This window comes from Botrytis cinerea, chromosome 5 (assembly GCF_000143535.2).
Source record: "Botrytis cinerea B05.10 chromosome 5, complete sequence".
NCBI lineage: Eukaryota > Fungi > Ascomycota > Leotiomycetes > Helotiales > Sclerotiniaceae > Botrytis > Botrytis cinerea.
The window spans coordinates 2,798,737-2,824,340 of NC_037314.1; the positions used below are offsets into that span (position 1 = coordinate 2,798,737).

The 25,604-nt window shown below is 42.2% G+C and overlaps 11 protein-coding genes across 13 annotated transcripts; 7 read left to right on the forward strand and 4 right to left on the reverse strand.

Annotated features, from left to right (window-relative positions):
• Window positions 1-866: 866 nt before the first annotated feature.
• BCIN_05g07950 (hypothetical protein) lies at window positions 867-3,311 on the reverse strand. Of its 2 annotated transcripts, XM_024693230.1 has the most exons (4): window positions 3,019-3,311; window positions 2,449-2,966; window positions 1,611-2,396; window positions 867-1,475 (listed from the first exon to the last, which is right to left on the reverse strand). In XM_024693230.1, the coding sequence occupies exons 2-4, from the start codon at window positions 2,743-2,745 to the stop codon at window positions 1,449-1,451; spliced, it is 1,110 nt and encodes a 369-aa protein (XP_024549015.1). In that variant the 5' UTR covers window positions 2,746-2,966; window positions 3,019-3,311; the 3' UTR covers window positions 867-1,448. The 2 variants fall into 2 exon arrangements, with proteins under 2 accessions (XP_024549015.1, XP_001545525.2); XM_001545475.2 differs by having other exon boundaries at window positions 2,449-3,311.
• An 837-nt stretch (window positions 3,312-4,148) lies between these two features.
• Window positions 4,149-5,474, forward strand: BCIN_05g07960 (hypothetical protein). The gene is made up of 2 exons (XM_024693231.1): window positions 4,149-4,246; window positions 4,300-5,474. Exons 1-2 carry the CDS (start codon window positions 4,211-4,213, stop codon window positions 5,389-5,391), a joined length of 1,128 nt encoding a protein of 375 aa, XP_024549016.1. The 5' UTR covers window positions 4,149-4,210; the 3' UTR covers window positions 5,392-5,474.
• Window positions 5,475-6,663: 1,189 nt separating this feature from the next.
• BCIN_05g07970 (hypothetical protein) lies at window positions 6,664-7,857 on the forward strand. Its single transcript, XM_024693232.1, has 2 exons — window positions 6,664-6,980; window positions 7,044-7,857. Exons 1-2 carry the CDS (start codon window positions 6,702-6,704, stop codon window positions 7,821-7,823), a joined length of 1,059 nt encoding a protein of 352 aa, XP_024549017.1. The 5' UTR covers window positions 6,664-6,701; the 3' UTR covers window positions 7,824-7,857.
• A 529-nt stretch (window positions 7,858-8,386) lies between these two features.
• On the forward strand, window positions 8,387-9,750 carry BCIN_05g07980 (hypothetical protein). Its single transcript, XM_001545478.2, has one exon. It carries the CDS (start codon window positions 8,475-8,477, stop codon window positions 9,687-9,689), a length of 1,215 nt encoding a protein of 404 aa, XP_001545528.2. The 5' UTR covers window positions 8,387-8,474; the 3' UTR covers window positions 9,690-9,750.
• A 361-nt stretch (window positions 9,751-10,111) lies between these two features.
• Window positions 10,112-11,943, reverse strand: BCIN_05g07990 (hypothetical protein). Its single transcript, XM_001545479.2, has one exon. The coding sequence runs from the start codon at window positions 11,892-11,894 to the stop codon at window positions 10,203-10,205; it is 1,692 nt and encodes a 563-aa protein (XP_001545529.2). The 5' UTR covers window positions 11,895-11,943; the 3' UTR covers window positions 10,112-10,202.
• A 123-nt stretch (window positions 11,944-12,066) lies between these two features.
• BCIN_05g08000 (hypothetical protein) lies at window positions 12,067-12,958 on the reverse strand. Of its 2 annotated transcripts, none has more exons than XM_024693234.1 (3): window positions 12,716-12,958; window positions 12,175-12,650; window positions 12,067-12,098 (listed from the first exon to the last, which is right to left on the reverse strand). In XM_024693234.1, the coding sequence occupies exons 1-2, from the start codon at window positions 12,835-12,837 to the stop codon at window positions 12,230-12,232; spliced, it is 543 nt and encodes a 180-aa protein (XP_024549019.1). In that variant the 5' UTR covers window positions 12,838-12,958; the 3' UTR covers window positions 12,067-12,098; window positions 12,175-12,229. The 2 variants fall into 2 exon arrangements, with proteins under 2 accessions (XP_024549019.1, XP_024549018.1); XM_024693233.1 differs by having other exon boundaries at window positions 12,157-12,650.
• A 3,036-nt stretch (window positions 12,959-15,994) lies between these two features.
• BCIN_05g08010 (hypothetical protein) lies at window positions 15,995-16,487 on the forward strand. Its single transcript, XM_001548397.2, has 2 exons — window positions 15,995-16,136; window positions 16,209-16,487. Exons 1-2 carry the CDS (start codon window positions 16,059-16,061, stop codon window positions 16,452-16,454), a joined length of 324 nt encoding a protein of 107 aa, XP_001548447.2. The 5' UTR covers window positions 15,995-16,058; the 3' UTR covers window positions 16,455-16,487.
• A 1,546-nt stretch (window positions 16,488-18,033) lies between these two features.
• On the forward strand, window positions 18,034-20,034 carry BCIN_05g08020 (hypothetical protein). The gene is made up of 2 exons (XM_024693235.1): window positions 18,034-18,708; window positions 18,794-20,034. The coding sequence occupies exons 1-2, from the start codon at window positions 18,344-18,346 to the stop codon at window positions 19,869-19,871; spliced, it is 1,443 nt and encodes a 480-aa protein (XP_024549020.1). The 5' UTR covers window positions 18,034-18,343; the 3' UTR covers window positions 19,872-20,034.
• A 4-nt stretch (window positions 20,035-20,038) lies between these two features.
• BCIN_05g08030 (hypothetical protein) lies at window positions 20,039-21,296 on the reverse strand. Its single transcript, XM_001548396.2, has 2 exons — window positions 21,005-21,296; window positions 20,039-20,941 (listed from the first exon to the last, which is right to left on the reverse strand). Exons 1-2 carry the CDS (start codon window positions 21,005-21,007, stop codon window positions 20,396-20,398), a joined length of 549 nt encoding a protein of 182 aa, XP_001548446.1. The 5' UTR covers window positions 21,008-21,296; the 3' UTR covers window positions 20,039-20,395.
• A 62-nt stretch (window positions 21,297-21,358) lies between these two features.
• On the forward strand, window positions 21,359-22,814 carry BCIN_05g08040 (hypothetical protein). Its single transcript, XM_001548395.2, has 2 exons — window positions 21,359-22,001; window positions 22,272-22,814. The coding sequence occupies exons 1-2, from the start codon at window positions 21,518-21,520 to the stop codon at window positions 22,487-22,489; spliced, it is 702 nt and encodes a 233-aa protein (XP_001548445.2). The 5' UTR covers window positions 21,359-21,517; the 3' UTR covers window positions 22,490-22,814.
• A 68-nt stretch (window positions 22,815-22,882) lies between these two features.
• Window positions 22,883-25,472, forward strand: BCIN_05g08050 (hypothetical protein). Its single transcript, XM_001548393.2, has 2 exons — window positions 22,883-23,648; window positions 23,875-25,472. The coding sequence occupies exons 1-2, from the start codon at window positions 23,382-23,384 to the stop codon at window positions 25,144-25,146; spliced, it is 1,539 nt and encodes a 512-aa protein (XP_001548443.2). The 5' UTR covers window positions 22,883-23,381; the 3' UTR covers window positions 25,147-25,472.
• The last annotated feature ends 132 nt before the right edge of the window (window positions 25,473-25,604 follow it).

Consider the following 25,604-nt stretch of genomic DNA (forward strand, 5'->3'; position numbering starts at 1 on the left):
GACATTCATTAATAACGATTCCCCGCCTCCCCAAAATGTGAATTCGGATGTTAAATATTCTACTCGTGCTCATTGTCTCTTGAGGTATCAATGAAGAATAATTGCTACGTGTTTACTTGAATTTCGGGTCAGAGTGCAATGAGAAAGAATTGCACCTCCATGCTTCTGGCTCTGAATATTATGCTACCAGTTTCTCTGCTAGAGAGCCTGCATTTTTTAATTTTGGCACATATGCCGCTGCAGAGTTCCTGGCCATGACTACGAAGGGGGTAAATGCAGGCGGTTTCTTGCTTCATTGGAATTTGCTCAGAATTCCAACATCATCTTACCTATCCACTTCCACGACATTTCACAGAGTGATGATATCACTTCAATCTCTGCTTTTGGTTTATCAAAATAACCTATTCCTAAAGGTTCTCACTAGTTAAATTTGCAGCACATCAAATCACCAGAACGTGGATATTTGATTAATTTGAATACGAATTTCGCACATGTATCTACTGAAGCGGATATGCTTTAGTTCTCCTGTTTTTCATAGAAACATTTTTATAATCCGGAACGTACAAATGTTAGGAAATGAAAGCAAAGTCAATCTAGTAGCAAAGTTATAATCTGTCTATCTGTTTGTATGAGAAGAACATGGAAGACGTAGCACCCACGAATTGCGTGGGTCCTACTTGTCTAATTGTATTCTATCTAAAGAGCTCACTATGTAGCGGGGATAGTAGACTTCAAAAAAGGTCTACTAGAAAGAGCTAGTCTCTTTTCTTTCGCATTTGCATAGGACTTTATTATAGTAGCCGTTGAATTGAAGTCATTCACTGCGTTCGTATACTACCATTTATTGCAAAGGGCTCTGCAATGCTTGTCTTTTTAATTTTAAAACTTTCTTTGCTGCCTATTTCATTATTACTTGCACTCTTGCAGCTAACATTCACGGTTGAACTGAGGCCTTTGAAGACCGCAGTCCTTGAAAACTATGATCGACATACAAAATTGATTAATCATTGAATTCCAACAGAATTTGAATTTCCCACCATCTTCATTCATACAAATTTTGGCATCAGGAGAGCACCTGCGCACATTCTTAGCACGTAGATTGATTTTCAAGTTGTTTTTTAATAATACTTTCTTGAATATCCTCTCTTTTCGATTGAAAAGTATGAGAACTATGAGTTTTTGGATAAGGAAGCATCAAGTAAAAAGCAAGTCCCCAGTGTATGATATGATAAATATCCCAATCTGTGGAAACCTCTGCGCGTAGGTTTCCTGTATGTTTGCGAGCACAGCTTCCTAGTTGCACCACCCCAGTAAGCAAACTGTGATCATGGTTTGTATTTTCCGGCACAAGCACAACCGTGAAATAGATACTCGACCGAGTCGGAGCTTATTCAGTTTCCTCCAGTACCATAAGCCCAATTCAATTGTAGCTTTATCTAAGGCGTTTCTCACCAATTGGTTTCGTTTGGATCCCACTGATATCGAAGAGTCAGTGTTAGAATTACTTTCAAAGAATGAATTTTGTGACACCATCGCAGTCCTCTAACTCAAGGAGCAAGAAGTACATAGGTCTACTATAAATCATCTGAGGGGGGGAGGGGGTTGCTTACCGGTAGATCCTCGTCTTTAATATCTACACACAGAAAATGTGGCTGAACGTCATTATTGATCTCCCCAGGAAATGCAATATCCCCAGCTCGTAAAGACTTGTTGAAGATAAGTTCGTTCTTCAATATATCACTAACAGCCAGAGCCAAAACTTCTGAAGACTCTTCTCTAAATGCCTGAAAATATTCAGGGAGTGAGATTCGGCGATGGTTGGCCCCATCTTCAGTCTCTCCCAATTTCATTTTCTCGAGATAACATATTTCGATATTTGCCTTGACTTCTAGGGCTTTTGAGTTGATTTGTGAACAAAGCTCAATCTGTTGCTGCGTTTTAGATACTTTGGCACATATTTGGTTATGTAGCTTTATCGCTAATTCATTTAGCTTTGGGCTTGTAAGCTTTGGGTTGTACGACATCTCAGGTTGACTTTCAGTCCAGTATTGGTGCGCGCTGTGTTGCCACCTTCCGACCAAGCATATCATACATTCCCGAAAGATCTCAGGAGAACGTAGTTGCAATGATAAATCGAGCAAAGTGCGAGTTGGGCCGAAGAAGATGCTTTTGCAGAATACAGGACTCAAAAACAAGGAGCCGTGAATCGATTTTGAAACAACTGGGAGAGCACAGTAATAGTCGGCCAATTCGGTGACCAGTTGCAAAGCTTCGGTATTCTTAATTGCCCATGACTTCCCGTAAAAAGTGCCGATGAAGTTCATAAAAGCCAATTCATGTGCTTCTCGGGTATCTCGTAGTTTTCTCGGCATCCAGTTTGAATTTGCGTTGTTAGACTACGCGCGAAAAGTCAGTAAGCTCATCTGTTCGTAAAATCCAAAAACTTACTTTTATATTCCTGGCATCGAACAGACTCCAGCTCCCATCATCGTCGTAAACCGTTGCCCACTCATATTTGAAACTTCCAGTGTTTTTACCTTCACCATCCTTATTGTGTAAGTCCAAAAATCTTCGGAAGAAAGCACTATGGAGCTTCAAAAGCACTGAGTGAACATGAATCTCCAATCCATCAAAAACACTCAATTTAACGTCGGCTTTATGACCAGGCAAATGAAAGATATGGACAGTTTGGGTTCCTGGTCCGTCCTCTTCTCGTTCAAACTTTCTCTTCCTGACTAGCGGCATAGTGAAGATTGTATGTATCTAGTGACACCGATAGGTATTTAAAAATTCGAGTTGATGATTTTGCTGTTGTTGCAACAGTAGGAGGGGATGTTGATTGCGAGAAGTTGGAGAACTTAAGTAAACTGTATTTCTGACTGGTTCCAAGTGTCTATCATCCAGTACAGCTTTGTTGAGTGGTGATTATTATTAGTCCTTTTGAATGAGAGCGTAGCTAAAAACCTCTTTTGGAATAATTAGCAGAGTTTGCCGTACCCGCGTTCATAGATCTATTACAGTATCATCTAACAGTAAGAGAGGTAAGAAGATGCAGACATGAAACCTGACGGCCTTTATCTGTATTCTATCCTGCGTGTTTCAGTATTTAAAACCTTCTGAGTTGGGTTTGATGGATTGTTGAACGCTCTAGCATTGGATTAATGTTATCTTCTCCTCGTTTTCTATGAGTACTAAAGTCAGAGTGTAAGAAAAGAATAATGGATGGTAGATTGTTATGAAAGAGCTGAATTGCGGAATGAAGGGCGAAAAATAGATGATCATGTGAGTTTCAGACATATGACTGTTAACTCGAGCGAATTCGTTTCTCAGGTGCATGCTAGTACGTAGATGGCTTCATTCCTTGAACGTCCTTTCCGTCGACATACATTATGTACTTTCAGTCTTATACATTTCTGGCCGCCATTGACATCTTACATATGATTTAAATATTAAGCAATAAGTCCCGTGATCTTACCATCATTCTGGATCTGAAATTTCTGCAACAATGCGAAAATTTCAGTACCCCTCTCGTTAAGACTTAAAATCCTTACCTTCTTGTATGCATCTAATCAAACCTCCTTGGTAAGGCTCTGCAAGTGAGTTCCCCTGCTCTAATTTTACTTCCATCAATGAATATCTACACGGCAGGAGCATGACTATTTCCAAACACCACTCTATATGGACACAAATAAGGCGTGGCCGTTACAAATTTCAATCAAAAATCTTAGAGCTACAATCTATGCCTAACACTTTTATGTACAATTAAAGTGATTAGAATCAACGTGATAAACAACTGAACTCACGCCCCTTAAATGCCTCTTCCCGAATTTGAACATTCAAGCTTATATATTCGAAAGAGTTTTGGTTGAAGGTAAACAGTTTTGCTGCGGCTATCTGAGCCTCAAGAGTCTTTCCTTCACTAAGTCTAAATTGGTACATTGAAGAGTTTTAGTAAACACCGTATCATCCATGAGGTCGTAGTTTCCCATTCACTATCTCCATGAGGAAGGTGCATGTATTTCTCTCTGTGAAAAGCTAATATATCGCTCTTTCCATACACACATCTGATTTGTATAGTTCTCGACTCACACCGTCGTACTTTTTCTCCAATACGAAAACATCACTGCCAAATAAATAGCATCCATTATGAAACATAAATTCTGCTATAGATAATCCATAATAGTATACTTTTTATCAGACTCGACTTAAGATGACCGGCTCAATGACAACATGGTTTGCGAAAGAAGTGAGTAGTGAGAGAAATGAAATTGATTCATTGTCTGGCTGACATCTCTACAGCCATTACTTCCCAGGAATCTAGACTTAGAGAAAATGTTCGTCGCGGAAGATCAAACCATCCATTTGATGGATGCGAATGGAAGAGTACATATAGTAGGCACACTAGAAGAATTGCGAGAAAGGCTGCGGAAAGGTGATAATGATTCAATCATCTATACTATTATGAGCTTTCCATCTCGAGTAGTGTTTTGTGTCGAAGTTGAAGAATACTCGCACACACTCTTCATGGCCACAGAGAAGAAGCTCGGGTTCGTAGAAAATTATCGTAACATAGGACGTCGAGACTCTCGAGTTGTATTGGAAGAAATCCCATCAAGACGCCAGTTAGGTATAAAAATATCCAATGACGTACATTATACTGGGTTTAGCGTGGATTGCAAGGGGAGAGTTTGGTTGATGGCCGTTGAGGGGGAAAACTCGTATGGACAACTCTTTAGCCTTGCTAAGGACTGGAAACAACCCATGCATCGTTACTGGTGTCCCGAGCGTTTCAGCGGAATATGCTGGAGCTTGGATGACAAAACCATATACATACATGAAACCGCGCGAAAAAATTACATACTCGCTTATGACTTTGATATCGAGACCGGCGTTATTAGAATGCACGAAGAAAGGATATTCTATGAATTCCCAAGTCCCACGGAATATCCACTGGCTTTCGTGATAGATTCAAGAGATCATATGTGGTGCGCAGTAGCTGGTACCGGAAAAATTATCAGGATAAGCCCGAAGAGTGAAGTTGTTGGAGAGATTTATTTGCCCGATCACCATGAGCCTATTGATCTGCAATTCGTCGGCAACGAATTAGTTATCCTCACAAAAAGAAACGTTGCACAAGAGGAGGTTTTGCTGAGGGGTGGTACTTATCATGGATTGGTAATGAATGCCAAAGAAGCATCTCATGGCAACATTTTCACTGCGGATATCGGCTACACTGGTAAACCAAGACATCTCTATAATTTGGGCCCAGAGGAACTTTCTTTGCTGAAGAAATCTAGACTATTGTTTGAAAAAAAGACAGGATCTTCAGCGGAAGAAGTGATGGACTTTTTACGTACATACCGTAGGCGCCAACCATCGCCAAATGTATGATACTAGCGCTAGCCATGTTTTTGTCACTGATGTTTGCCATTTGTATCGGGCACTGGACGACTTGAAAAGGGAGACGGTAGTCAGCATGTGGTGCGTTTAGGTTCCAGGTAGGAATCTCATGACCAGCGGGTTTTATCGGAGGATTTGGAGTGTTAGCGATACATTCAATGCGTATAGGTACATTTCATGCAGAGTTGAATAGACTATTCATAAAAAGCATAAAATTGACCGAGGGCTTTGATGGTGATTGAATGCAGTATATCTAAGCCATCGAAATTCTAGATAGCTAAGAATGATACACTTTAATCCATGAGCCTCAATTTTATTTACTCCTCTTTAAAGTAATGAGTGATCAACCTATCAACCATCAATACTTGCCCTCAGAAGGTATTGTTGCATATCTAATAGCTCTACATTGTGAATCTGACCCTGACAAGCCTGTACGTATGTACATGCATAAGTAATGCACCCGGCCAAAAGCTTAATCCAGATATCAGAGGTCTCATTTATAATTCTCGAATATATCTGTTACCTTCGACTACAATACTCCAAATTCATTATCGTCATATGCATAGGATATTAGTTTTGGGAGGGGGGAACATAATCTCCTCGAAATGTGGCGAGTATCTTTCGCGAACATCGTGTGGTCTTTAAAATAGAAGAAGAAAAATATTTACATAAAGGATATGTGTTAGGTGGAACACCTTTCGTGGAGCATTTAGTAAATAAATGGTAGCATGGTTAAGACAAGCACGGTAAAGGTCGATGTCAAGGATAGTATTTGTGGCGTTAAGCCTGCTGCGATTGAAACTCTAGTATTTCTTGAGCCGTTATACACTTCTGCGCTGCAGAAAATGAAACGTCAATTATATATTTTCTTCAAACGTCACCCAAAAACAATCTAAAACATCTCGGCTAACAGGAGATCACACTGAGGTCCGCGGAAGACATTTTGACTGAGGATATAGTAGATAATGAGATTGATGAATTAAGAACATATGGATTCTAGAAGAAAGCTTAAGTTCGAAAATCTTCTAGAATTCAAAATTATATGTTCTACACTAAACTTAGCGCATCGGTGGTCAATGTTGGCTCAGTAGACTAACATGTAGCGTGGTGTCTAGGGGTATTTGACGCCTGTTAAGTAATTAGCCCAGTCCAGATGAAAATCCCAAGGTAAATAAAAAGGGATTGAAAGTTTCGAAAATTGCTGAGCACCGAAAGAAAACTACGCAAAAGACACTCTCGAGCTTATTTAATGCTAGATTCTCAGAAAGCTACCTCAATTCCACTACCTTTCACGGGTAATCATGACTTTTCCAACTCCACGAAAGCGAGATGCCGATGGCAACGAGAAGATAGCCGAGCCTATAGTTCTTCACCAACCAGGCTTCCTTAATGATGTCCGCCTCGTTGTCTTCGGCCAAGTGTATCATGCTCACTCCATCATCCTCAAACTGAATTCCAAGTATTTTCGGTCAGCTCTAGAATGGGGAGAGAAGCACGCAATCCCATTGGGAAATTTCCGTTATAATTTTACCTCTGTAGTTGATGAAGATGGATTTTGGCTTATGGAACTAATCAAATCGGTACGCACATAGCAATCCAAGACGACAAATTCTTTCTAGACGACAAACGCTAATCTATCGTAGGCTTCAAACTTCGGCAACCACACGAATACAAACAAATTAAGAGTCCCGCAAACCGAGGAAGGAGAAAGACGTGCTTTCGAAGCTGTACTTTTTGCTTTTTACAACAGGCCATACATCATTCACGGCTATGAGAATTTCAAGGACATCTTCCGCTCGGCTGATTCCTTGTGTGCTCGTCCTGCTCTTTCACATACTTTGGATTCAGCATTTCATAGAAGTCCTGGATTTACTGATACAATTTGCCAAAACAGCGATGCATTGATTCGAATCGCTAAAGAGCTCCATCACCCTGTGCTCTTCCGAGAGTGTTTAATTTATGTTGTTTCGAAAGCAAGCAGTACCGCTTGCAAAGAACAGTGGCAATCAAAGTTCGACGATGATGAAGATATCAAATCTTGTTTTCTAAAAGCACTCCAGAGTGTTGACTCCACACGAAATTTAGTCGATAGAGGGATCGAAACTTTTAGCAAAGATTCGAGGGCTTGGCAAGAAATGCTGATGGTGAAAGACGGTATGATGGATGGTACACTGGAGTACCAAAGTGCTACATATTACCGAGAAGTGATGAACCGTTTGGAAGCTAAAGAATTGAAAAACATCACTATGCAGTGGTATCAAAGTTTTCTAACTTTATTGTCAAGCAACTTGGCTCTTGACCGAAATTTAGGCCGTGTCGGCGAGGAAAGAAGCCCTGGCACACAGAGTAACAAAAATGGCTTTTTTTGTGTTAGAATTCGGGATGAAGATCTCCCATGGGATCAGAATATTGTGGACTGGTAAAAACCGGAGCTGGTGTGTCGAAATTATGTCCTGAGGTTGAAAATAAGGTCTGTATGTCAGCTATATATCTGAAGATATATCAAGATTTGGAAAATCACGAATTGTGAATAGCGTTTGGAATATCCGGGGTCAACTAGTGAAATACCCCATCTAGAATGTAATAATAATAATGATAATAATAATATAGGAGATAGAAAGCATAGAAGCGATGTTGTTGCTTGTGACTGTAAAGTAGATAGATATATCTCCAGCCGTGCATATCTGAAATGTCTTGAGCAATTCCAGGTGCCCAAACACGGAACGATGAGACGCTGATACAACTGTTCGATATGGCTGTTAAATCAACAGCAGTCTCGCCGTCCCTTGAAACAATCCGGCATCGAATTGATTATTAGAGAAATTCCTACTGAAACATCCTTAATATCCTCAAATGTCAATTGAGTCGACGTCGACGTCGACGTCGTGATCATCCGAAAATCTAGCCCCACGAATCCAAAAATAGAAACATTAGTCTGCCCCACATCATATCTTGCGACATCAAATCTCGAACAATCGAAACGTCTGACCCCCTTTCCCTTTCCCTCAATTATAATATACATTCCTCTCTCTCTTTCTGCTTCTTTTATATTCGCATCATGCCAGAATTCAAGAATGTCACATTTGCCACATCCCCGCAGATTTCGAACTCTTCTATACGCAATATGTCTCTTATTTCTCTTTACTTTTCTCTTTAGATCTCGATTTCCCCCCAAATCGCCGGAACGACCTCCAAATGAACATCTCGATACACCAATTTACGAACATGCTTCACCCTACCGACTCCATGCGAATCGCACACAAGAAGCCAGTCTTGAGAAGCAATTAATTGAGATTGAAGAAAGCGTCACATCGTCCCTTCTCGAGCTCGAACAAGATATTCGAGCGCCGAAGAAAATATGGCAAATAACTACCGCGGCTGAAGCACCCCATTGGAAAGGCTGGACACAAGAATGGGCGTCCAAGAACCCAAAGTGGGAAATTAAACAATTTACCACATCGCCCGGCCCAGACATCCTCCCATATTTTCGTTCCATACCTTCGATTGCTCAAACCCTCTCTACACATCCAGAACTCGAGGTCGATTTGTTTAGATGGTTGATACTTTGGTATCGTGGAGGATTCTACCTGGAACCAGATATTTGGCCTCGAATGGGCATTCAAGAATGTTTTGACATGGATTCCATCGAACATCCCTCTCTGTCCTTGCCTCGACAATATCCGAATTCAACGGGGAGATATGTAGAACAGCGAGAGCGATCTAGTCCTATAAGTTTAGTGTTAGGAATCGATATTGACGAACCATATATGGCTTCTCATATCCGAGAAAAGTGGGGATGGTCGAGAACTTTCAGTTTCGCGACGTATGCTATGTGGGCACCGGGAAGATTCGATCCGCTGTTGAGAAAAGCGATTGTGAGATGTGTTTCACATTCTTCTATGACGTCGCTGTTTGGTGAAAATGTGGACTCGAAGGAATCTGGGGAAGTTTGCGGAGGTGCCATGCTGACTGATATTGTCTTGGAGATGTTGAGCGAGAATCTGAAAGAGGTACACAAAGTACGAGATATGGATGCAGGATTGGAGAGAAGAGTTACATGGAAGAAATTTCGTTCTATGAGATCGCCTTATTGGTTTTCGGCTAAGGACTTCAATGATGCAAATGTCGTCGAGGAAAACTTAAGGGGATTGGGTATACTACCTATTAATGTTTGGGGAAGTGGTCAGAGACATAGTGGGTCGGGAACATTCAGTCATGAGGATGCGTGTACAAATCATGTTTATGGAAGGAGGCCTCCTGTCTCACTTTGGCAAAAGGTATTTGGATAGGTTATCATTGGAGGGGTTTTGTATGAATATTTGTACGATTTGGGTCTGGATATCATTTACATGAATAGGCGTTTGGTTGAGATTTGAATCATCTTTCATTGTTAAAGAAAACTAATTAGGGGTGCCACGGAAGGTGATCCGCGGTGATATGATATCAGGTCTCATTAGATACCTGGAGAAGAAGTAGAGTGTTATTAGACAGAAACGCAGAACGAGATATCCACCATGGATCTCGACACCTTTCCATCGAAAGATCTGTATCCATAGTTCGATCGCAAAATACAAAATCAAAGAAATAGAGCACGCGTAGGCGACTCGATACATCGCAATAATCAATCTTCCTCCTTGAGAAGACAATTTGGCCAAATGTGAAGAAAGCAATGATCACGACCGTCGAGCGAGTTGACTTGAGACCAAGCAAATGATCCAGAAAAACAGCCATTCAGCAAAGCAAACCTTCCAACAGAAGCCACTTTGCAAGATAGACCACTCTCATTCCCTACCACCTTTCCATTACGCACAATACCCATCTGCAGCCTGCAAATTCAAGCCCCCCTCCAACTCACACGGATCCTTACTAAAAGTAACCTGCAATCCCTCATAAATACTACTCGTACCTCCCACCTTCCCAGCCCCCTCCCTCAATCTCTCAAGTCTACTCTTCATCTTCCTCGCCGCGCTCACCTCTGCAAAAATCACCGTCGCATTCCCTCCATTATACACAAACACCAATTGTACATTTTCTCTCCCAACTTCTTTTTCGCACAGGGTTTGCAGATTTCGTCCCGTGAACGCAAAAAAGAATGCTTTCTTTACAATTGTCAATCTGCGCGATGCGAAAGTAGGTGCACTCATCGAGATGATATCGTCATTTATCGGGAACGGCTCGCCACGAACACAATCCGCGATGAATCTGAATCGATTCGGGGCGTTGTCTTCTCGTTCCGCGAGGAGCACCGAGAAAAAGAGTTGCGCGTCCGAAGCGTGCTGGAATACGATACCGGAAAAGCGTTTCCCGGTGTCGGAATCGATGCCGAAGCGGATGCAAACGACGGGGCCTTCGTGGATGGCGTTGGAGATGTCGGAGAGGGTCATTGTGGAGGGGATGTTGAGGATGAGAACCACGCGGGCTTGTTGGGAGAGGGCTTCGTGGACCATGGGCTTGGAAGGGGGGAGGGAGGGAATACGTCCGATGCTGTTGAGACGACGGCCTGAGCGGGGGGTGGATGGGTGTAAGTCGACGTTTCGATGGTTGGGAGAGGCACTACTGACGATGGCGGCCCAGGTTGAGACTTGGGTTTTGAAGGCTGTTTGGGTGGGAGTAGGGGTGAGGGAATTGGAGGCGCTGGATGTTGAGTTCTCGGAGATAGAGTCGAAGTGTGTTTGGGATGGGAAAGGTGATTGAGGGGGTAAGAGAGGTGAGATGCGGCGACAAGTTATGTTGTTTGCTCCGACGAGGGTTAAGGGTGCAGGTCGATTTTTGCGAATCATATTTGGAGGTGGAAACTCGACTTCAGTCTCGGAGTCTGCTGCTCGGATCTTGACGATTGGTAATTTAGTCCGAGGAGATGGATGCCGATGTACAGTTGGCGTTTGGTCGAGAGAGCCGCTGGTATAGACGTATTGCGTATGAGGTGCGACATTCTGATCTTGAGCATCCAAATCACCGACTTCAAAATCCTCAACAACCCGACTATTCTCTAAGATATCCAAACACTCATCGACATTTAACCCCAACTCATCCAGACCCAAATTATAGAGTCTCAGCAATGAACTCGACGGCAATGCCTCAGTTGTGTAAATCTTATTGTTCTCCAACACAAAACCATGAATCGAATCTTTTGCCCTAAGACAATCTTCCATATTTCTCATAACCACAAAGCGAAATGTAGATTTGGATGCCAGATCGAAGATCATAGGACATCTTTCGACTGCTCCGTAGAGTTCGAATATCGAGCGAAAAGCTGAAGTTGAGCATTCTGGTGGAAAACCAGTGATATAGAGAGCGCGTCGTTCAAGTTGCTCTTGACTGTAGGGTGAGGGAATGCCGGGAACGTGAGTGTGTGGGTAGATGTTGGCGTAAGTGAGATAAACATCTTTACTTTCTTCAGAGTAAAATCCAGTAGCGACAGAGTATGGAATGAGACTGAGAGGATTTGGATTGCGAACTGCAAGAGGGTTTGTTAATAAATCGCGATCTGCCATTGTGTTGAATTGGTTGTTTTGACAGTCGTTGTTGTGGTTGAGAAGCGCCGAGAGATGAGGATGTTGGGTTTTAAGAAAGCCCAGATAGAAATTGGAAAGACGCCTTAGCTTTTTGGACTTTGGGGGAAAAAGATTGTGTGGCGAGATTAGTTGCAATAATGGAAGTGAAGGTTGAGATGAGATATTCCTAGAACCACTACACTGCTGAGAAACAATGCAATATTAGTATCGAATCAAAACATTCAGAAACTCTCATCCAAACCTTTCAGAAGACACTTACTCGGTGGCTCCACCTGTATGAAACTGAAGCCTTCTCGTTAAAGTGAATATCACTTTCATCTCTCATTCTTCTCTTTCTCTCTAATCAACCTTCTAGCCTCCACCATTGCCAAGCCCAATAGATTCTTCCCCCATTCCTTTCTCTTCCCATCCAACGTCCCATCTCTCTCCTGTCTCTGGCATTCCTTCACTCCACCTTTAATCCCAATACCCCAAATCTTATCATAAGGACTTGCTTCTACCAACTCTCTCTCACCCGTTCTCTCTAACTGTTCTCTCAACTCTTTTCCTCCTCTCGAGAACTTGAGTACATTTCCTTGAATGACTATGTTGAATTTAACCTTGTTCCATTCCTTCTCATCAAAGTTCTTGACTTTTCGACCGAGAGATTTGACTATTCTAGGATTGGTCGTTTCAAGAATTTCGATCGAGGTTGGAATGTCATTGAAATGAAGAGCTTTGTGGTACATCATCCACCTAAAACTCATAAGTAATAGCAAATCTGGGAAAGGGGGGGGGGGGGGGGGGGGGGGGTAACACACTGTTCGGTGGATGTGAAAACACGGCCGTTCTCATCCGTAAATTCACAGATGTAATGCTGGGATAGAAAGGGATAATCGGCATCGTCTGGATGCCAGAAAAATAGTGGTCCATTGTTACCCATCTTCCTGGTTTTGTTTGTAAGATTATTACAGTAGAACAAAGGGGAAATGAGATTTTGAAGAGAACTAGAATCTTATTTGAAGTGAGGTGAAGCAAAAACTGGATCCTTCGAGAAGGAGTTCGTTGTTTTATACAGGATATGAATTAAATGGGGAAGGTGCATGTAGTGAAATCAGAGTTTATATACATGCACTAATCAGGTGTGAGTCAAACGGCAACCCCACAACCCAACTTAACTACGGCTACGGCCTAGTTCCCCTAGTGCAGGTTATCACAAACTATAAATTTCCAGAATATCGACAGCTATTTATAAACTTGAATCAGAGGCAGTATACTTAATCAAATGGGTCGGGTGATGGTTGGTGGAAACTGGAACTGGATGATATTGAGATGACCATAACCTTACCCGGGACGAATTTCTCGGGAAACATCAATGCGGAGCATCTCGGCTCGGGTATTATGTATTGCTTTGCCAAGTGTATATAGAAATCGGGCATGCATTGCTGCTTTGTCTAGAGATGTCAAACCAAGATATATGTATTTAAAAATCACGGGATATCCTATACAAGATGATGTTTGTACAGATATCTAGGGAAGTTCTTCCTCGGGTTCACCAAAAACGAGACTGAGTGATTCTAAAAAGGGTCTTGATTCATCTAAACATTTATGAGACTATGATAATACTCAATATCTCCATGTTCCTATATATTGTGTCTCAAATAGATATGATTATTCATGCTTCAATTTTTCACAGGGCCAATTCGGCATTTCAATAGAAGCTTATCTTTCGAAGAACATAATAATTTGGGTTCCGCATTTCAATCTCCGGGGTTTCATCAATGCCGCACTAATTTTTACTCACAGCTCTTTCTGAATGACCTCTTCAGAGATAAAGTATCTTATGGGTAAGCTAAACCAAGACTCATGAGTATAGACCATGTAATTAAAAGGGCAAAGGAATATTCAGTATCAATCATAATCTTCACACCAAACGACGTCCTGGAATAAGCAGTCAGACATTCTCAGAAGTCCTAGTATGCCAGATGCGGGTATCCTGAGTTGTGGTCGATTAACACATGCATTGGCGCAGTCAAACTCAGAAGTATATGGATTTGCTATTGACAATTTAATTTACCACAACACGAGGAGATTGGAGGGTGAGAACAGAAAAGGGGAAACTGCATCATAGTTTCGAAAGAAGAAGAATACACAGATAAATTCATCGGCTTGAATGGGAGTTCTCAAGCCTAGAGAACTAGGACGTAGTGAAGTCGTAATAATAAAACAGAAGCCTTAGCTCAAACAAATGAATTAAACTTGGACTTCAAGTACCAGAACATGTTAGTTTCACTATTGATTAATGATGGAAACTAGATACTTATACTTATCTAAAAACATAGGAGAGTTGAAGTTGTCTTGATGGAAGTTTTATCGTTTATCTATTCTTCACATGCAATGTTTTCAATAGTCTAGACGGTATGTAGTCCACTATGAGATATTAGTTTTGACATTCTGAAAATAATGTCCTCGATTTTTTCATCAACCGCTCCAGATCAATTTAAAAATTGAAACTTTCTCAATATTTCAGATAGGTTCAATTTTCGAAAGGTATTGAATATTCCAAAATGCTTGATTCCCAGGCTGCAGTCTGGACTCTTCACACATGAATAAAGAGATAATAGTAATTCGGGCCCAGACTCATGACAAGGAATATATGATTAAGGGTTAAAGACTTTTGAGAAGAACAGAATTAGCACACTGTTTCATTCTAAGACTGAATGATAGTGAAAGGAGACAACCATTTAAGGTCTACTCTATCACTACATCCTGCTTATCTATGTGACATCCATTCTTCATTTGCGACAATTAGATCCCCGCCTTGCTTGCTAGATGTATTGCTCTAAATTATACATAGAAGATACGTGCAATGAAAATGCAGTGAATCGTAGACAAAAAAAAGTGCGTAGATAAAAAGCTAATAGTTTACTAATCAAGCGAAAGCTCGTTAATCGAGAAACATAGGGGCAGGCTCTCGATATATCAATAAGAGAATTGATTCGAAATCGCACAGTATCCCGTAGTCCATGAACTGCTTTCGCTAATCGACTAACGCTTCTATACAATCCTACAAGATGCAGTAGTATATTGACACCAGTGTTCAGCATACGGTTAGTTTAGCTTGAGATACTCATGGAACCTAGGTATTCGATTGCCCTGTATGAAACGATCAATCCAATCTCTTGGCTGGATTCCTCAATTCACTCCAAACAGCTACTCGATCAGAAATTCTTCGTCCAATGGGTATCAGATCTTCAAGCAATTGTTCTCTGTGCGGGGAAGATATTATTTCATACATGAGTTGTTGTATGAACTGTGACGGCGAAATATTCACTTTCTTGACTAAATATAACCCAGAGAATTAATTGGTGCAACCGAGAAAAATTCAATTTTTACGGCAGAATTTTCTCTCATCCGAAATAAAGTGAAATCCCCTAGGTAATGAGATCTTCATACTGTTCTCTAGGTATGTACTACCTCACATCGAGAGTTATTATTAGAAATCTGTACTGCACCTAGGCCTGGGGCTAAGAAATTGAATCACAAAAAAGTAGAGAAAGAGACTGAAGCTTTTTGAAGAAAGACATAAAGATCTCTGCTGTTGGGACCCGTCTTCCTTTTACTATTACAAAACAACAAAAAGCATCACCAAAAGTTTGAACTTTCCATACAGGATAAAGATACTCATACCGACTTTGAACTTTACATTAACAGACATTCTGCGTACAACACTTTTAAACTTTCTACTTACAAAGATACTTCTCCAATCTACAAGTTGAACATTCAAAGGTAGGTTTCTACTCAGACATCTCTAGATATCCTCTTTGGAGTTGAGTTGTATATTTTTTCACCAATCTGAATCCTTCATTTTTATCATTTAACTGACATAAAGCTGGGTAGATGATTAAATCCATGATGGAATCCTACAAATCTTTTGTTAGAAAGGTTTTTGATATAGTCTATAACTCGAAGACTTACCCAGAGCTAGTAAGTGTGCCCTACATTCCCCTGATCCAACTTTTCAACCTTGTTATGCTGTAACTAACAACATATGCTTATTTTCTTCCCATCTAGATCCAAAGAGTCAAACTTTCGAGATCGAAAACCGACAGCCTAGCTCACCCAACACTCCTCCAAAATGAGTTCGTCGATAATGAATACGTCATGTCAGCAGAGTATCTCCAGAAAGAAGCATACCATGGTTCATCCATAAGCCATAAAGTTGCACAGATACTTCTTTGGGTAATTTGGTTTCCTTTACGTCTCACTAGGTCATCTTTCCAAATTTCGATTCTCTACTAACATACTCTATAGTCTTTCATCTCCATTCTGATTGCCCCTATCCTCGTCATAGTCAACATACTCTTTCAACTCCGCGACTCCAAGTACTCCTGGGCTGCGATTACTGGCTGTCTATTCTTTATCGTATCACTCATTTCCTACTTTCTTCACGACAGCAAGGACCTTGACGAATCCTATTCAACACAATGGGGAATGAAGACTAGAAATACCGCGCAAGAGGTTCAAGATCGAATCTATGTCAAGGACCGAAACATGTAGTTCTCTCTTTCCCCAACTGCCAATATGGAATCATATACTAACATTGGTACTGCAGAAAATTCCGCACCACTCACCTCGCTCATATTCAAAGTCTTCAAACCATTCCCGAGAATCAATCTCCTATGAGTTTGGGCAATATGCGACATGAGATGAGTGAGAAATTTACCGCGGCAATGAAAGATATGACTTCTGAAACAAGAGTTACACTTAACATTTATGTATGCATATAGTCTCACAGTCTCGTTGTCGCAATCCTGCCTTCTCCAATCGCTTTTCTCTTTCCCTTTTCTTTCTCCTTCTGAACCCCTGTATCTCTCGATTAAAGGAACTATAAACTAATATACTCCACAGCTCATGATCTCCGGAGCCCTATCCACAATTTTCCTCTGGGCCGCGCACCACTATTACTACAATTCAGCTTCCTTGTCCGAAGCAACAAATCATTTTTTGTTCCTTGGTAAAGCTATCATTGCCATCATTATGTATACGAGTGTATTGCATCAAACGAAATTCTGGATCGAGGAGTTAGAGCGAGAGAGAAGTTGTATTATGAGAGGGTGGGATATTGTAAATTGAGGAACGAATATGTGAGAAATAGAGAAATTGATGATATCGTTTCCTTTTCATTTTTGAATGGGTAGGGATATGATTGCTGCAACTGCAGGCCGGACCTGCTTCTGAGTTATGAGGGATGGACATCTCGTTGGGAAGCTTTGGGGGGTTTTGGAAATGAGTAGGCCACTGGGCAAACTTCTTACCGAGATCTGGGTTGGGTTGATCTTCATTTTGATACTTTTTCTTCAAATTCAGTATCGAAGCAAGAAATCTTCTAGATTAAACACTGATAGCATATTTGATTCTACTTGATGTTACAAGAATGATATTCATTTGTGTAATGCCGCTTTAATGATGCAAACTGTACCTGCGAAGCATTTCTTATTAATCTGGGGAAACGTTCCTATCAGCATGGTAACTGGTATGCTCTGGTGCTGGCACATTGACTACCCAGCCGACGCATTGGATTCTGAGCAAAGAATTTGAGACTAAGTCAAAGATATTTTTGATGCAGATTCTAGGGACATAACTATATGTCTGTTGCACGACCTGAGAACGAAGACTACGTACGTGTGTTATAACCTTAGAGCTCAAGTCTGATGTTACTCAACCACACACTCGTTGGTCCCCCAGAACAGGAAATCAATTTCTCCAAATGTAATTCCTTGTTCACATCCATTGCGCTTCGAATTTCCCTATCCAATCTCCACGTCAGAAGTCTTCTGATTGCTTAAAATAATAATCTTCCCTTCTCAGAGTCTAATGATTATATTTAACTCTTAATATAATATATCATTGTTGTCCACCCCAATTACAAAAACAAAAACAAGTACAGATCTATATTATTTATTAATCATGTAGATCAAGTATTTCGTTTAGCTTTTCGACTTTTCGACTTTTCGACTGTCACGGGTTCAATAGCGTAGTCTTGTTGATGCCTAAGGCATCCACACCCTATATAGCTGCTTCCTATATTATACATCTTATCTAGAACCTATCCTCTGTATCGTGATATCGACTTTTTGACTTTATAGTCTTTTTCTTTTTTGTATATAGAGAAACAACCTTTTTAATTAAGCTTTATAGTATCTGTCTATTTCTGACAAAAAAGATTAAAAATATTAAAAAGATACTTAATCTAGTTATATGACTGACTAACAGTCCTCCCTCCAAACCTCGGCTCGGCTCATTAATCCACCAAACTTCCCCAGATTTTCGGAAATGCCTTTCTACATCCACCTCCCCCGCAACATTCAAGACACGTGCAAGCTTCCTATCCGCAACCCCTTTAATTTTATTCTAGTCGCTATTCTATTCATGCTTCTCATACTCCAATGTCTATAACACATCTACATCATACCTCTTGCCTTGCATTTCCAATTCCAATTCCAATTCCATTGATATCTAGAAGTATACATAAAGTCATCACTCCATCAATTTCTCAGCTCTCCACCTTTAGAGCGTTAACAGTGAGAAGATTACAAATACATTGTAGATCCTTTCACACCACAAGAATCTACACATCTCATCAAAGTCTAGGAACCATCTCGAGAACAAGGAGAGGAGCTAGAAACATGGCATCGCCCGGTTCCCGATCTCCGAGGTCTGATTTGGAAAAACAATATACCTCATCTACTAGTAGTTCTAAGGTAGATAGGAAAGCTAAGAAAGAGATTGCTGTTGCGCAGCCTAGCTCGAGGTGTGTGATATACTTCTGCCATTTCCACTTCCTTCCATTACCATCTCGTTCTCATTCATTCCGTTCCAACTAACACACCCCACAGCATCCTGCTCATCTCCCCTCAAAACCAAATTCTCCTGCTCCATCGTATCCGCACTTCCTCTTCCTTCCCCTCCGCCCACGTCTTCCCAGGTGGAAATCTCGATCCCTTCCACGAATCACCTATCCCCTCACCCTCCTCTCCCTCCCGTCATGTAGATTCCGAGACATACCGTCTTGGGGCTATCCGGGAATGTTTCGAAGAGAGTGGAATTCTCCTTGCTCTCCCATCCGCATCCCCATCTCCATCTCCTCACGATCCCACCAAGAACAGCAACAAAAAGCAACTCCTCCATATCTCCGAACCAGAAGCCTCGCAAGCGAGAAAAGAAATCCACTCCAGGAATATCAAATTCTCAACCTGGCTTTCCCAACAAGGAGGAATCCCCGATACCGATTCTCTCCTTCCATTTACCCGTTGGATTACCCCTTCCAACCTCCCAAAACGTTTCACTACACAGATGTATATATATTTTCTCCCTCTATCATCCTCGTCCCCCTCAACAGAAACCGAGATAGAAAATGGGAGTATGACCACGAACCAAGGAAAAGAAATCCACACAACCCCCACCCACGACGGCGGCATCGAACACACCGCCGCCGAATTCGCCTACTGCTCTACCTGGCTCGAGAAAGCGCGAAGGGGCGAAATTATTCTGTTCCCCCCACAATTCTATCTCATGGAATTACTTTCTTCTTTTTTGCCTTCAGCAGGACCAGACACAAACTCAAAAACAAACTTCTCAACCGAGCAACTCGCCGCGCAGAGAGCCCAAGTCCTGCACTTCCTACAAGGAGACGGCGACGATGGAACGGGCGTTTTCTGGGGCGAAAAGGTAATGAGTCCGCTTTCGCTAGGGATCAAGAAGAGGAATGGGGATGGGAGGGTGATCTTGGGGTTAGAGGGACAGGGGCCGGAATTGGAGGGGATGGATAGGAAAGGTGATGCGAAGAGAGTTGTGCTTGTGAGGTTTGGGAAGGAGGGGCCGAGAGAGGTGGAGGTTAGGGAGAAGAGGGAGGTTTTGGAGGAGGAGAGGGGGGTGGATGGGGTGGGAGGGGGAGGGGGAGGGGCGAAGTTGTGAGGGGGTTGGTGTATGTATATATATATATATATATACATACTGCAGCGATTATAATGACTCGATGACCATCCCATTATATCATGTCATGACATGACAATCCCACGAACAATGCCCCAAAAGCTCAAAAGTAAAATAAATAAAAAAACAAAAAAATAAAAAGGTACTTTTACAATTTGAATCTCAACAGCTATGCCATGCTATTATCTCATTTCATGTAAGCGAGCGATCAAGAATTAAATAAGATGTTAACCATGCATGCATTTTTCCATATTGACATAATGCATATTATTCATAGTCATAATCTCAGTCATTTCCTCATACTCATGTGGTTTATAATTGAATAAACAATCATTCCATTCCATCCCATTCCATACCTGTAACGCCAACATGATTGTTTTCCAGTATACACCATACTATTCATCTTCGTGAGAATCTGCCTCCAGATTTCATCACCCCATCTTATTTTCCCTACCAACCATTTCCATATCTCGCCCATCATCTTGAATTCCTCCCCTCCCCTCCCATCAAAGATCCTCCTCCTCTCCCCCCGCCAAAGTCCTCTCCTCGGCCTCATCATCCTCCTCTTCATCCCCCTCATCATAAATCTCATAACTCGGCCACGCAACTTCAAATTCTCCCTCGTCCTCGTCCTCCTCGCCCAAAAATCTAAACGCTAATACCCCTCCCTCCTTCACTCCCACACTCTCTGGCGTATCCCCTAATCCCACTTCCAATTCCGTCCATCCTGCTTTCAGATCATGTACATCGACCGGGACCGCCAGCGCAATATTTTTGACCGAATCCGGCAGGGGAATTTTGCGCTCTGTGAGAGTGGTGGTTGTGGAGGAGAGAGTGGTTGTGGATTTTCCAGCTGGGTTTCCAGGAGAAGGAAGAGGAGAGAGTCCGTCGGGATAGCGTTCTTGCAGAGTGGAGAGGAGGAGAGTGAGGATTTGGGGAAACGTTTGGGTGGGGGGGACGAGGAGGAGAATGGTGTGGACGGTGTGTTTGAGGAAGAGGGTGAGGCTTGTGTCGCTGGGTGGGTCGAAGGTGCTGAGTTTACGTTTGGGTGGCTGGGGAGAGGGAGGGTTAGTTTTGGAGATGGGATTTTGAAGGGAGGGGGAAGGTAAGCTTACCATTTTGAGGGTTGGTTTATTGGGTTGTGTTGTGTTGTGTTGTGTTGTATATATGGATTGGATTGGATTGAATTGGATTGGGTTGAATGGAAGTGGGTTGAATTGGACTGGAAAGGTGTGTAATAATTGATTGGTTGAACAATACAATACAATATCTAAGACGCTCGATTTGTATTCGTATTTGTGGATGTTTTGGATTTCGATTTATCTCTTTGTAAGAAATGGGATGAATGGATAAACGGAATACAAGCGTGCGGATTGAAGAACAGACAGGCAAAGCGACGCGATAAGCTTAACAAATTCGCGAAAGCAGCTGATCTGGGAAAAAGGTTGATTTCTTCATTCTTCAGCCTTGTATGTTATGATTTGATATATTGTGATATAATACAATACAATATTATACAACCTCACTTATTCATTGACACGACAGCTTCTTTCGGTCTTCAATTCGTTATATCAACAGTCAATCAATCAATCAACCTACCATCCTGCCAACCTACCAATTCCAAAACCATGGATCTCTCAACTCCCTCTCCGCCAACCACAGATCCCACCACCCCTCCCCCAACCCCCGAAGAACTCCTCGAATCCCAAATGAAAGCCTGGCGCAAAGTTCACCACGAAGCCCTCGTCCTCGATTCGCGCATGTCGATTCCGTACGGCGCACGCCTCCCGCTCTGCACATCGATATCCTTTCTCTGCGGCATGGCGCTGGGCATCTCCCACGGGTCGCAAGCTGCATCGTTACGTTTCCGCGCCGAGAATGCGCATCGCTTGCCGACGTCGCCGACGGGCTGGTATTTGTATCACAAGAGTAAGAATTATAATACGGGGCTTGGGGGGGTGAAAGAGGGGTTGCGCATGGGAGGGAGGATTGCGTTTTGGACGGCCGGGTTGTTGGCGATTGAGGATATGTGTGATAGGTGGAGGGGGAAGAAGGATGTGGTTAATACTGTGGTGGCTAGTTTGAGTGTTGCGGGAGGGTTCAGTTTATGGAGTGAGTTTATTTTTATTTCCTTTTGTCTATTTTTGGTTCTGGTGTTTGTTCTGGCTTTGGTTTCTGGAGTTGTGCTTGTGATTCTGATTGTGTGCGGGGGAGTTGTGATTCCGATATGAATCTATGGATTTGCACCAATGGTGTTGTCTAATGTGTTTGCCAATTCTTCCCTTGGGGTGAGGAGAGGATTGGCAAACGTAAATGGGAAAAGGCAAAAGGCAAGAGGCAGATGATGGATGAACGGCCAATACTAACACCTCTTCTTCCCAGATCGGTTCCCCATCATAACCGCCGCGAGAACCGCCAGAACCGGATTAGCATTTGGTATAGGATATGGACTGTTGCAAGATGCAGTTGGGTATGCAAGAGGGAGAAGACTAGGATATATAGATTTCTTAACAGGAGGAACGGCAGGAAGAAGAGGAAAGGAAGAAGAAGAAGGAGAAGAAGACCCGAGCCCGAAAGATGTTGAAACGACACCAATATAAAAAAAAACATGATAATATCAAATAACAAATGGAAATTAAATGGCAACGAAATGGTAATTATATCCACTCCATTATTCAGTCCAGACCTTCATCTCCATTCCTCTTCCTCCGTTGTCGTTCTCGTTCTCGTCCTCGTCCTCGTTCCTCTCTTCAATTCTGTTGTCATGATTGAGCAGACAAACACATCCGTCTCCAATATATAGGTAATAGTTGAATATCTCGGCATCAATCTTCAAATAGTTTCTGTTAGTCTGCTCCATCGAGTCCATATCGCCGACATCAAAGCACCAACAGTTCGGTTTCCATCGGCTGTAGAATTCCCACAACTATCTGGGGCATCCAAAGAAAGCCAAGTCAACCAATCATATGTGTTGATTTGAAGGTGGATATCCTGATATACTTGCGATAAGCTTGGATCTTGTGGTTGTCGACGGCATGTTGGATTGGGGGTTATCGATAAGCTTCATTTCACCATGTCGAAGTTCCCCTCCCTCGTCTCTTCGTGGTATGTTTGATATTGATATTGGTGTTGTTGTAGACATCTACTACGACTATTCACTTCAAACTCCGATTTCGCTGGTTTCAATTTTCTTATTCATTTTCTGCTTGCCATACTACTTCACCTCTTCACCTCTTATTAATCCCCAAGTTCTCGTTTCCTATTTATATTCCTCATCTATCCCGATTTCCTTTTCTCTCCTTCTTTCCCTTCATTCCTGTCTGTTTGCTGGCTTGTTTATACATACTCAGTCCTTCCCGCAATCAATCAGTATTCATTGCGCAACACAGAGGAACCCGCACAGAACAACACAGAAAGAGAAGCACAAGACCGTATTTATACATCTATCTGTCTATCCATCGAGTTCAAAACTCCTTCTTTACCTCGTCCATCATGTCGAACTTAATCTCGCGGAAAGCATTACTATGTACCCGGAGACCATTCCTGATTACACCTTCAAACTATAGAAGATTATCTTCGAGAACATCACCTCTTCAATCTGCGTCTGCTTCTGCTGCTACAGACGTTCTTCACCCAATACAATCTGATTCGAAATCAACATCTAAATCAGCCACTATGCCAAAGATTAGTCCGCTTTCAATATTACCTCTGAGTAATGTTATAAGATCTTTGGTTATCAATACTATTTCTTCTTCTCCTGTAAGTCTTATCTATCTATCTACTCGAAATTATCCCCCCCCCCCCTTAATTCTGGAGCGAAGCGAAAAAGCCTCCACGGCAGTGGCTCCCAGAGGGCCAGCGGAGCGTCATTTTTATTTAATCATTTTGATTTGTTTTTATTTTTGCTTTCTCTTTACTACTTACTACTACACGCTTTAAATATACATATCAAACTTTTACTAACCATTCCATTTCTTAACAATAGTTACTTCTCGCCCCATCCCTAAAAATAATGACCATCCTCGCGCATTCTCAAAACCCCTTCTTATCACCCGATCGCAATCCTCTTTTACGATTCTTCCTCAAAAACACCTTTTACAAACAATTTTGTGCAGGCGAAACCCACGCCGAAGTTCAAAAGACAGTTCGCGGAATTAAAGATCTGGGGTTCAAAGGTGTTTTTCTCTGTTATGCAAGAGAGGTTGAGAAATCTCCAGGTGCCAATATCGATGTGGAGAAATGTGTCAAGAATGAAGTTTTACCCTGGGCGGAAGGTACTCTGGCTACTGTCCGATTAGCCGGCCCGGGAGATTTCGTTTCCATCAAGGTTACTGGGGCTGGGAGTTTGGCTCTCCAAGCTTTAGAAGCAAAGGGAGTTTGTCACGATACTCTTAAACAAGCCATCGATGATATTTGTGCACTGGGTGCAGAACGCGGAGTCAAATTAGCATTTGATGCCGAACACGCAGCTGTACAAGCGGGGATCGATCTTTGGACCTTGAAATATATGAAGAGATACAATAAACCCGGTAAAGGAGGAGCAGTCATCTATGGAACCTATCAAGCATATCTCAAAGCGTGTCCCCGCGTCGTCGCAAACCACATGGCCATTGCACAGAAGGAAAATTTCACCCTCGGTGTCAAATTGGTGCGAGGCGCATACATGGGTTCTGATCCGCGCGAATTAATTCACGATACCAAGAGAGATACCGATGAATGTTACGATGGGATTGCCGAGGCTCTCATTCGTCAATCTCCGAACGCGATTCTGAAACCGGAAAATGGAGATGAGAAATCTTTCCAAGCGGTCGATCTAGCCCTCGCAGGTCATAATTTGGAATCGGTGAGAAAAGCCCAGGTGATCCGTACCGAGCAGGCTGAAAAGGGCGACGCGAGAATCGAATTGTGTTATGCACAATTGCAAGGAATGGCGGACGAGGTATCGTGCGAACTTGTCGCCGAGGGAAAACTTGCCGAAGCGATGAATTCTTCCCAGGGGGAAGATCAAAAAGTAACAGTACATGGCGGAATCAACGAATTGATCGGCGGAACCAAGGGAGGAAAAGATCAATTGGATCTGAAAACGGATATCCCAAAAGCGTATAAGTATTTGACGTGGGGAACTACGGGGGAGTGTATGAAATATCTGTTGAGGAGAGCGTATGAGAATCGGGATGCGGTGGGCAGGACGAGGGAGGGGAGAGATGAAATGGGTAGGGAATTGGTTAGGAGGGTCAAGGGGGTTTTTGGGGCGTGATGAGTTTGTGATGTGATGTGCTTGAAATGATGGGGATTGAGGAGTTTTTGATATCATATTTTGCATAGCGTGTGTGCGTTGGATGGGATGGGATGGGGTTGGCTTGTTTTTTTTGTTTTTTGTTTTCCCTTAGCTGGATTGCATCTTTGCATTTTGTATGCAAGTGAGCGAATGAGCGAGCTTTATTATGATATGATATGAAATGAAATGATAAGTACCTACCTACCTACCTATCTGGTTTATAACCCAGTCCATAAGTAAGTAGGTTGATAGGATAGATAGATAGGTAGGTACTTAAACAGTCAAATAAGCGAATACCAATACCAATACCAATACTCTTTTTCATTTAATCTCATCTCGTCTCATTTTTACTCGTTATATTTATGTCATCCCCAGTAACAATAATAATTTCTTCGTCATTATCATGGGGGCAAGCCCCCAAACCCCCTTTTGCTCGC

Bases quoted from the DNA above. Each gene is read 5' to 3' on its own strand.
- BCIN_05g07990 (XM_001545479.2), bottom strand. From the start codon at position 11,894: ATGGCAGATCGCGATTTATTAACAAACCCTCTTGCAGTTCGCAATCCA.
- BCIN_05g07950 (XM_024693230.1), bottom strand. From the start codon at position 2,745: ATGCCGCTAGTCAGGAAGAGAAAGTTTGAACGAGAAGAGGACGGACCA. The intron at 2,397-2,448 runs GTAAGTTTTTGG...TTTCGCGCGTAG, and splicing joins TCGATGCCAGGAATATAAAA to TCTAACAACGCAAATTCAAA. The intron at 1,476-1,610 runs GTAAGCAACCCC...CTTCGATATCAG, and splicing joins TTAAAGACGAGGATCTACCG to TGGGATCCAAACGAAACCAA.
- BCIN_05g08050 (XM_001548393.2), top strand. From the start codon at position 23,382: ATGTCGAACTTAATCTCGCGGAAAGCATTACTATGTACCCGGAGACCA. The intron at 23,649-23,874 runs GTAAGTCTTATC...TCTTAACAATAG, and splicing joins ATACTATTTCTTCTTCTCCT to TTACTTCTCGCCCCATCCCT.
- BCIN_05g08010 (XM_001548397.2), top strand. From the start codon at position 16,059: ATGTCAGCAGAGTATCTCCAGAAAGAAGCATACCATGGTTCATCCATA. The intron at 16,137-16,208 runs GTAATTTGGTTT...CATACTCTATAG, and splicing joins TTGCACAGATACTTCTTTGG to TCTTTCATCTCCATTCTGAT.
- BCIN_05g08000 (XM_024693234.1), bottom strand. From the start codon at position 12,837: ATGGGTAACAATGGACCACTATTTTTCTGGCATCCAGACGATGCCGAT. The intron at 12,651-12,715 runs GTGTGTTACCCC...TATGAGTTTTAG, and splicing joins GTTTTCACATCCACCGAACA to GTGGATGATGTACCACAAAG.
- BCIN_05g08040 (XM_001548395.2), top strand. From the start codon at position 21,518: ATGGATCTCTCAACTCCCTCTCCGCCAACCACAGATCCCACCACCCCT. The intron at 22,002-22,271 runs GTGAGTTTATTT...TCTTCTTCCCAG, and splicing joins GGGAGGGTTCAGTTTATGGA to ATCGGTTCCCCATCATAACC.
- BCIN_05g07970 (XM_024693232.1), top strand. From the start codon at position 6,702: ATGACTTTTCCAACTCCACGAAAGCGAGATGCCGATGGCAACGAGAAG. The intron at 6,981-7,043 runs GTACGCACATAG...AATCTATCGTAG, and splicing joins TTATGGAACTAATCAAATCG to GCTTCAAACTTCGGCAACCA.
- BCIN_05g08020 (XM_024693235.1), top strand. From the start codon at position 18,344: ATGTCTATAACACATCTACATCATACCTCTTGCCTTGCATTTCCAATT. The intron at 18,709-18,793 runs GTGTGTGATATA...CACACCCCACAG, and splicing joins GTTGCGCAGCCTAGCTCGAG to CATCCTGCTCATCTCCCCTC.
- BCIN_05g07980 (XM_001545478.2), top strand. From the start codon at position 8,475: ATGTCACATTTGCCACATCCCCGCAGATTTCGAACTCTTCTATACGCA.
- BCIN_05g07960 (XM_024693231.1), top strand. From the start codon at position 4,211: ATGACCGGCTCAATGACAACATGGTTTGCGAAAGAA. The intron at 4,247-4,299 runs GTGAGTAGTGAG...ACATCTCTACAG, and splicing joins CAACATGGTTTGCGAAAGAA to CCATTACTTCCCAGGAATCT.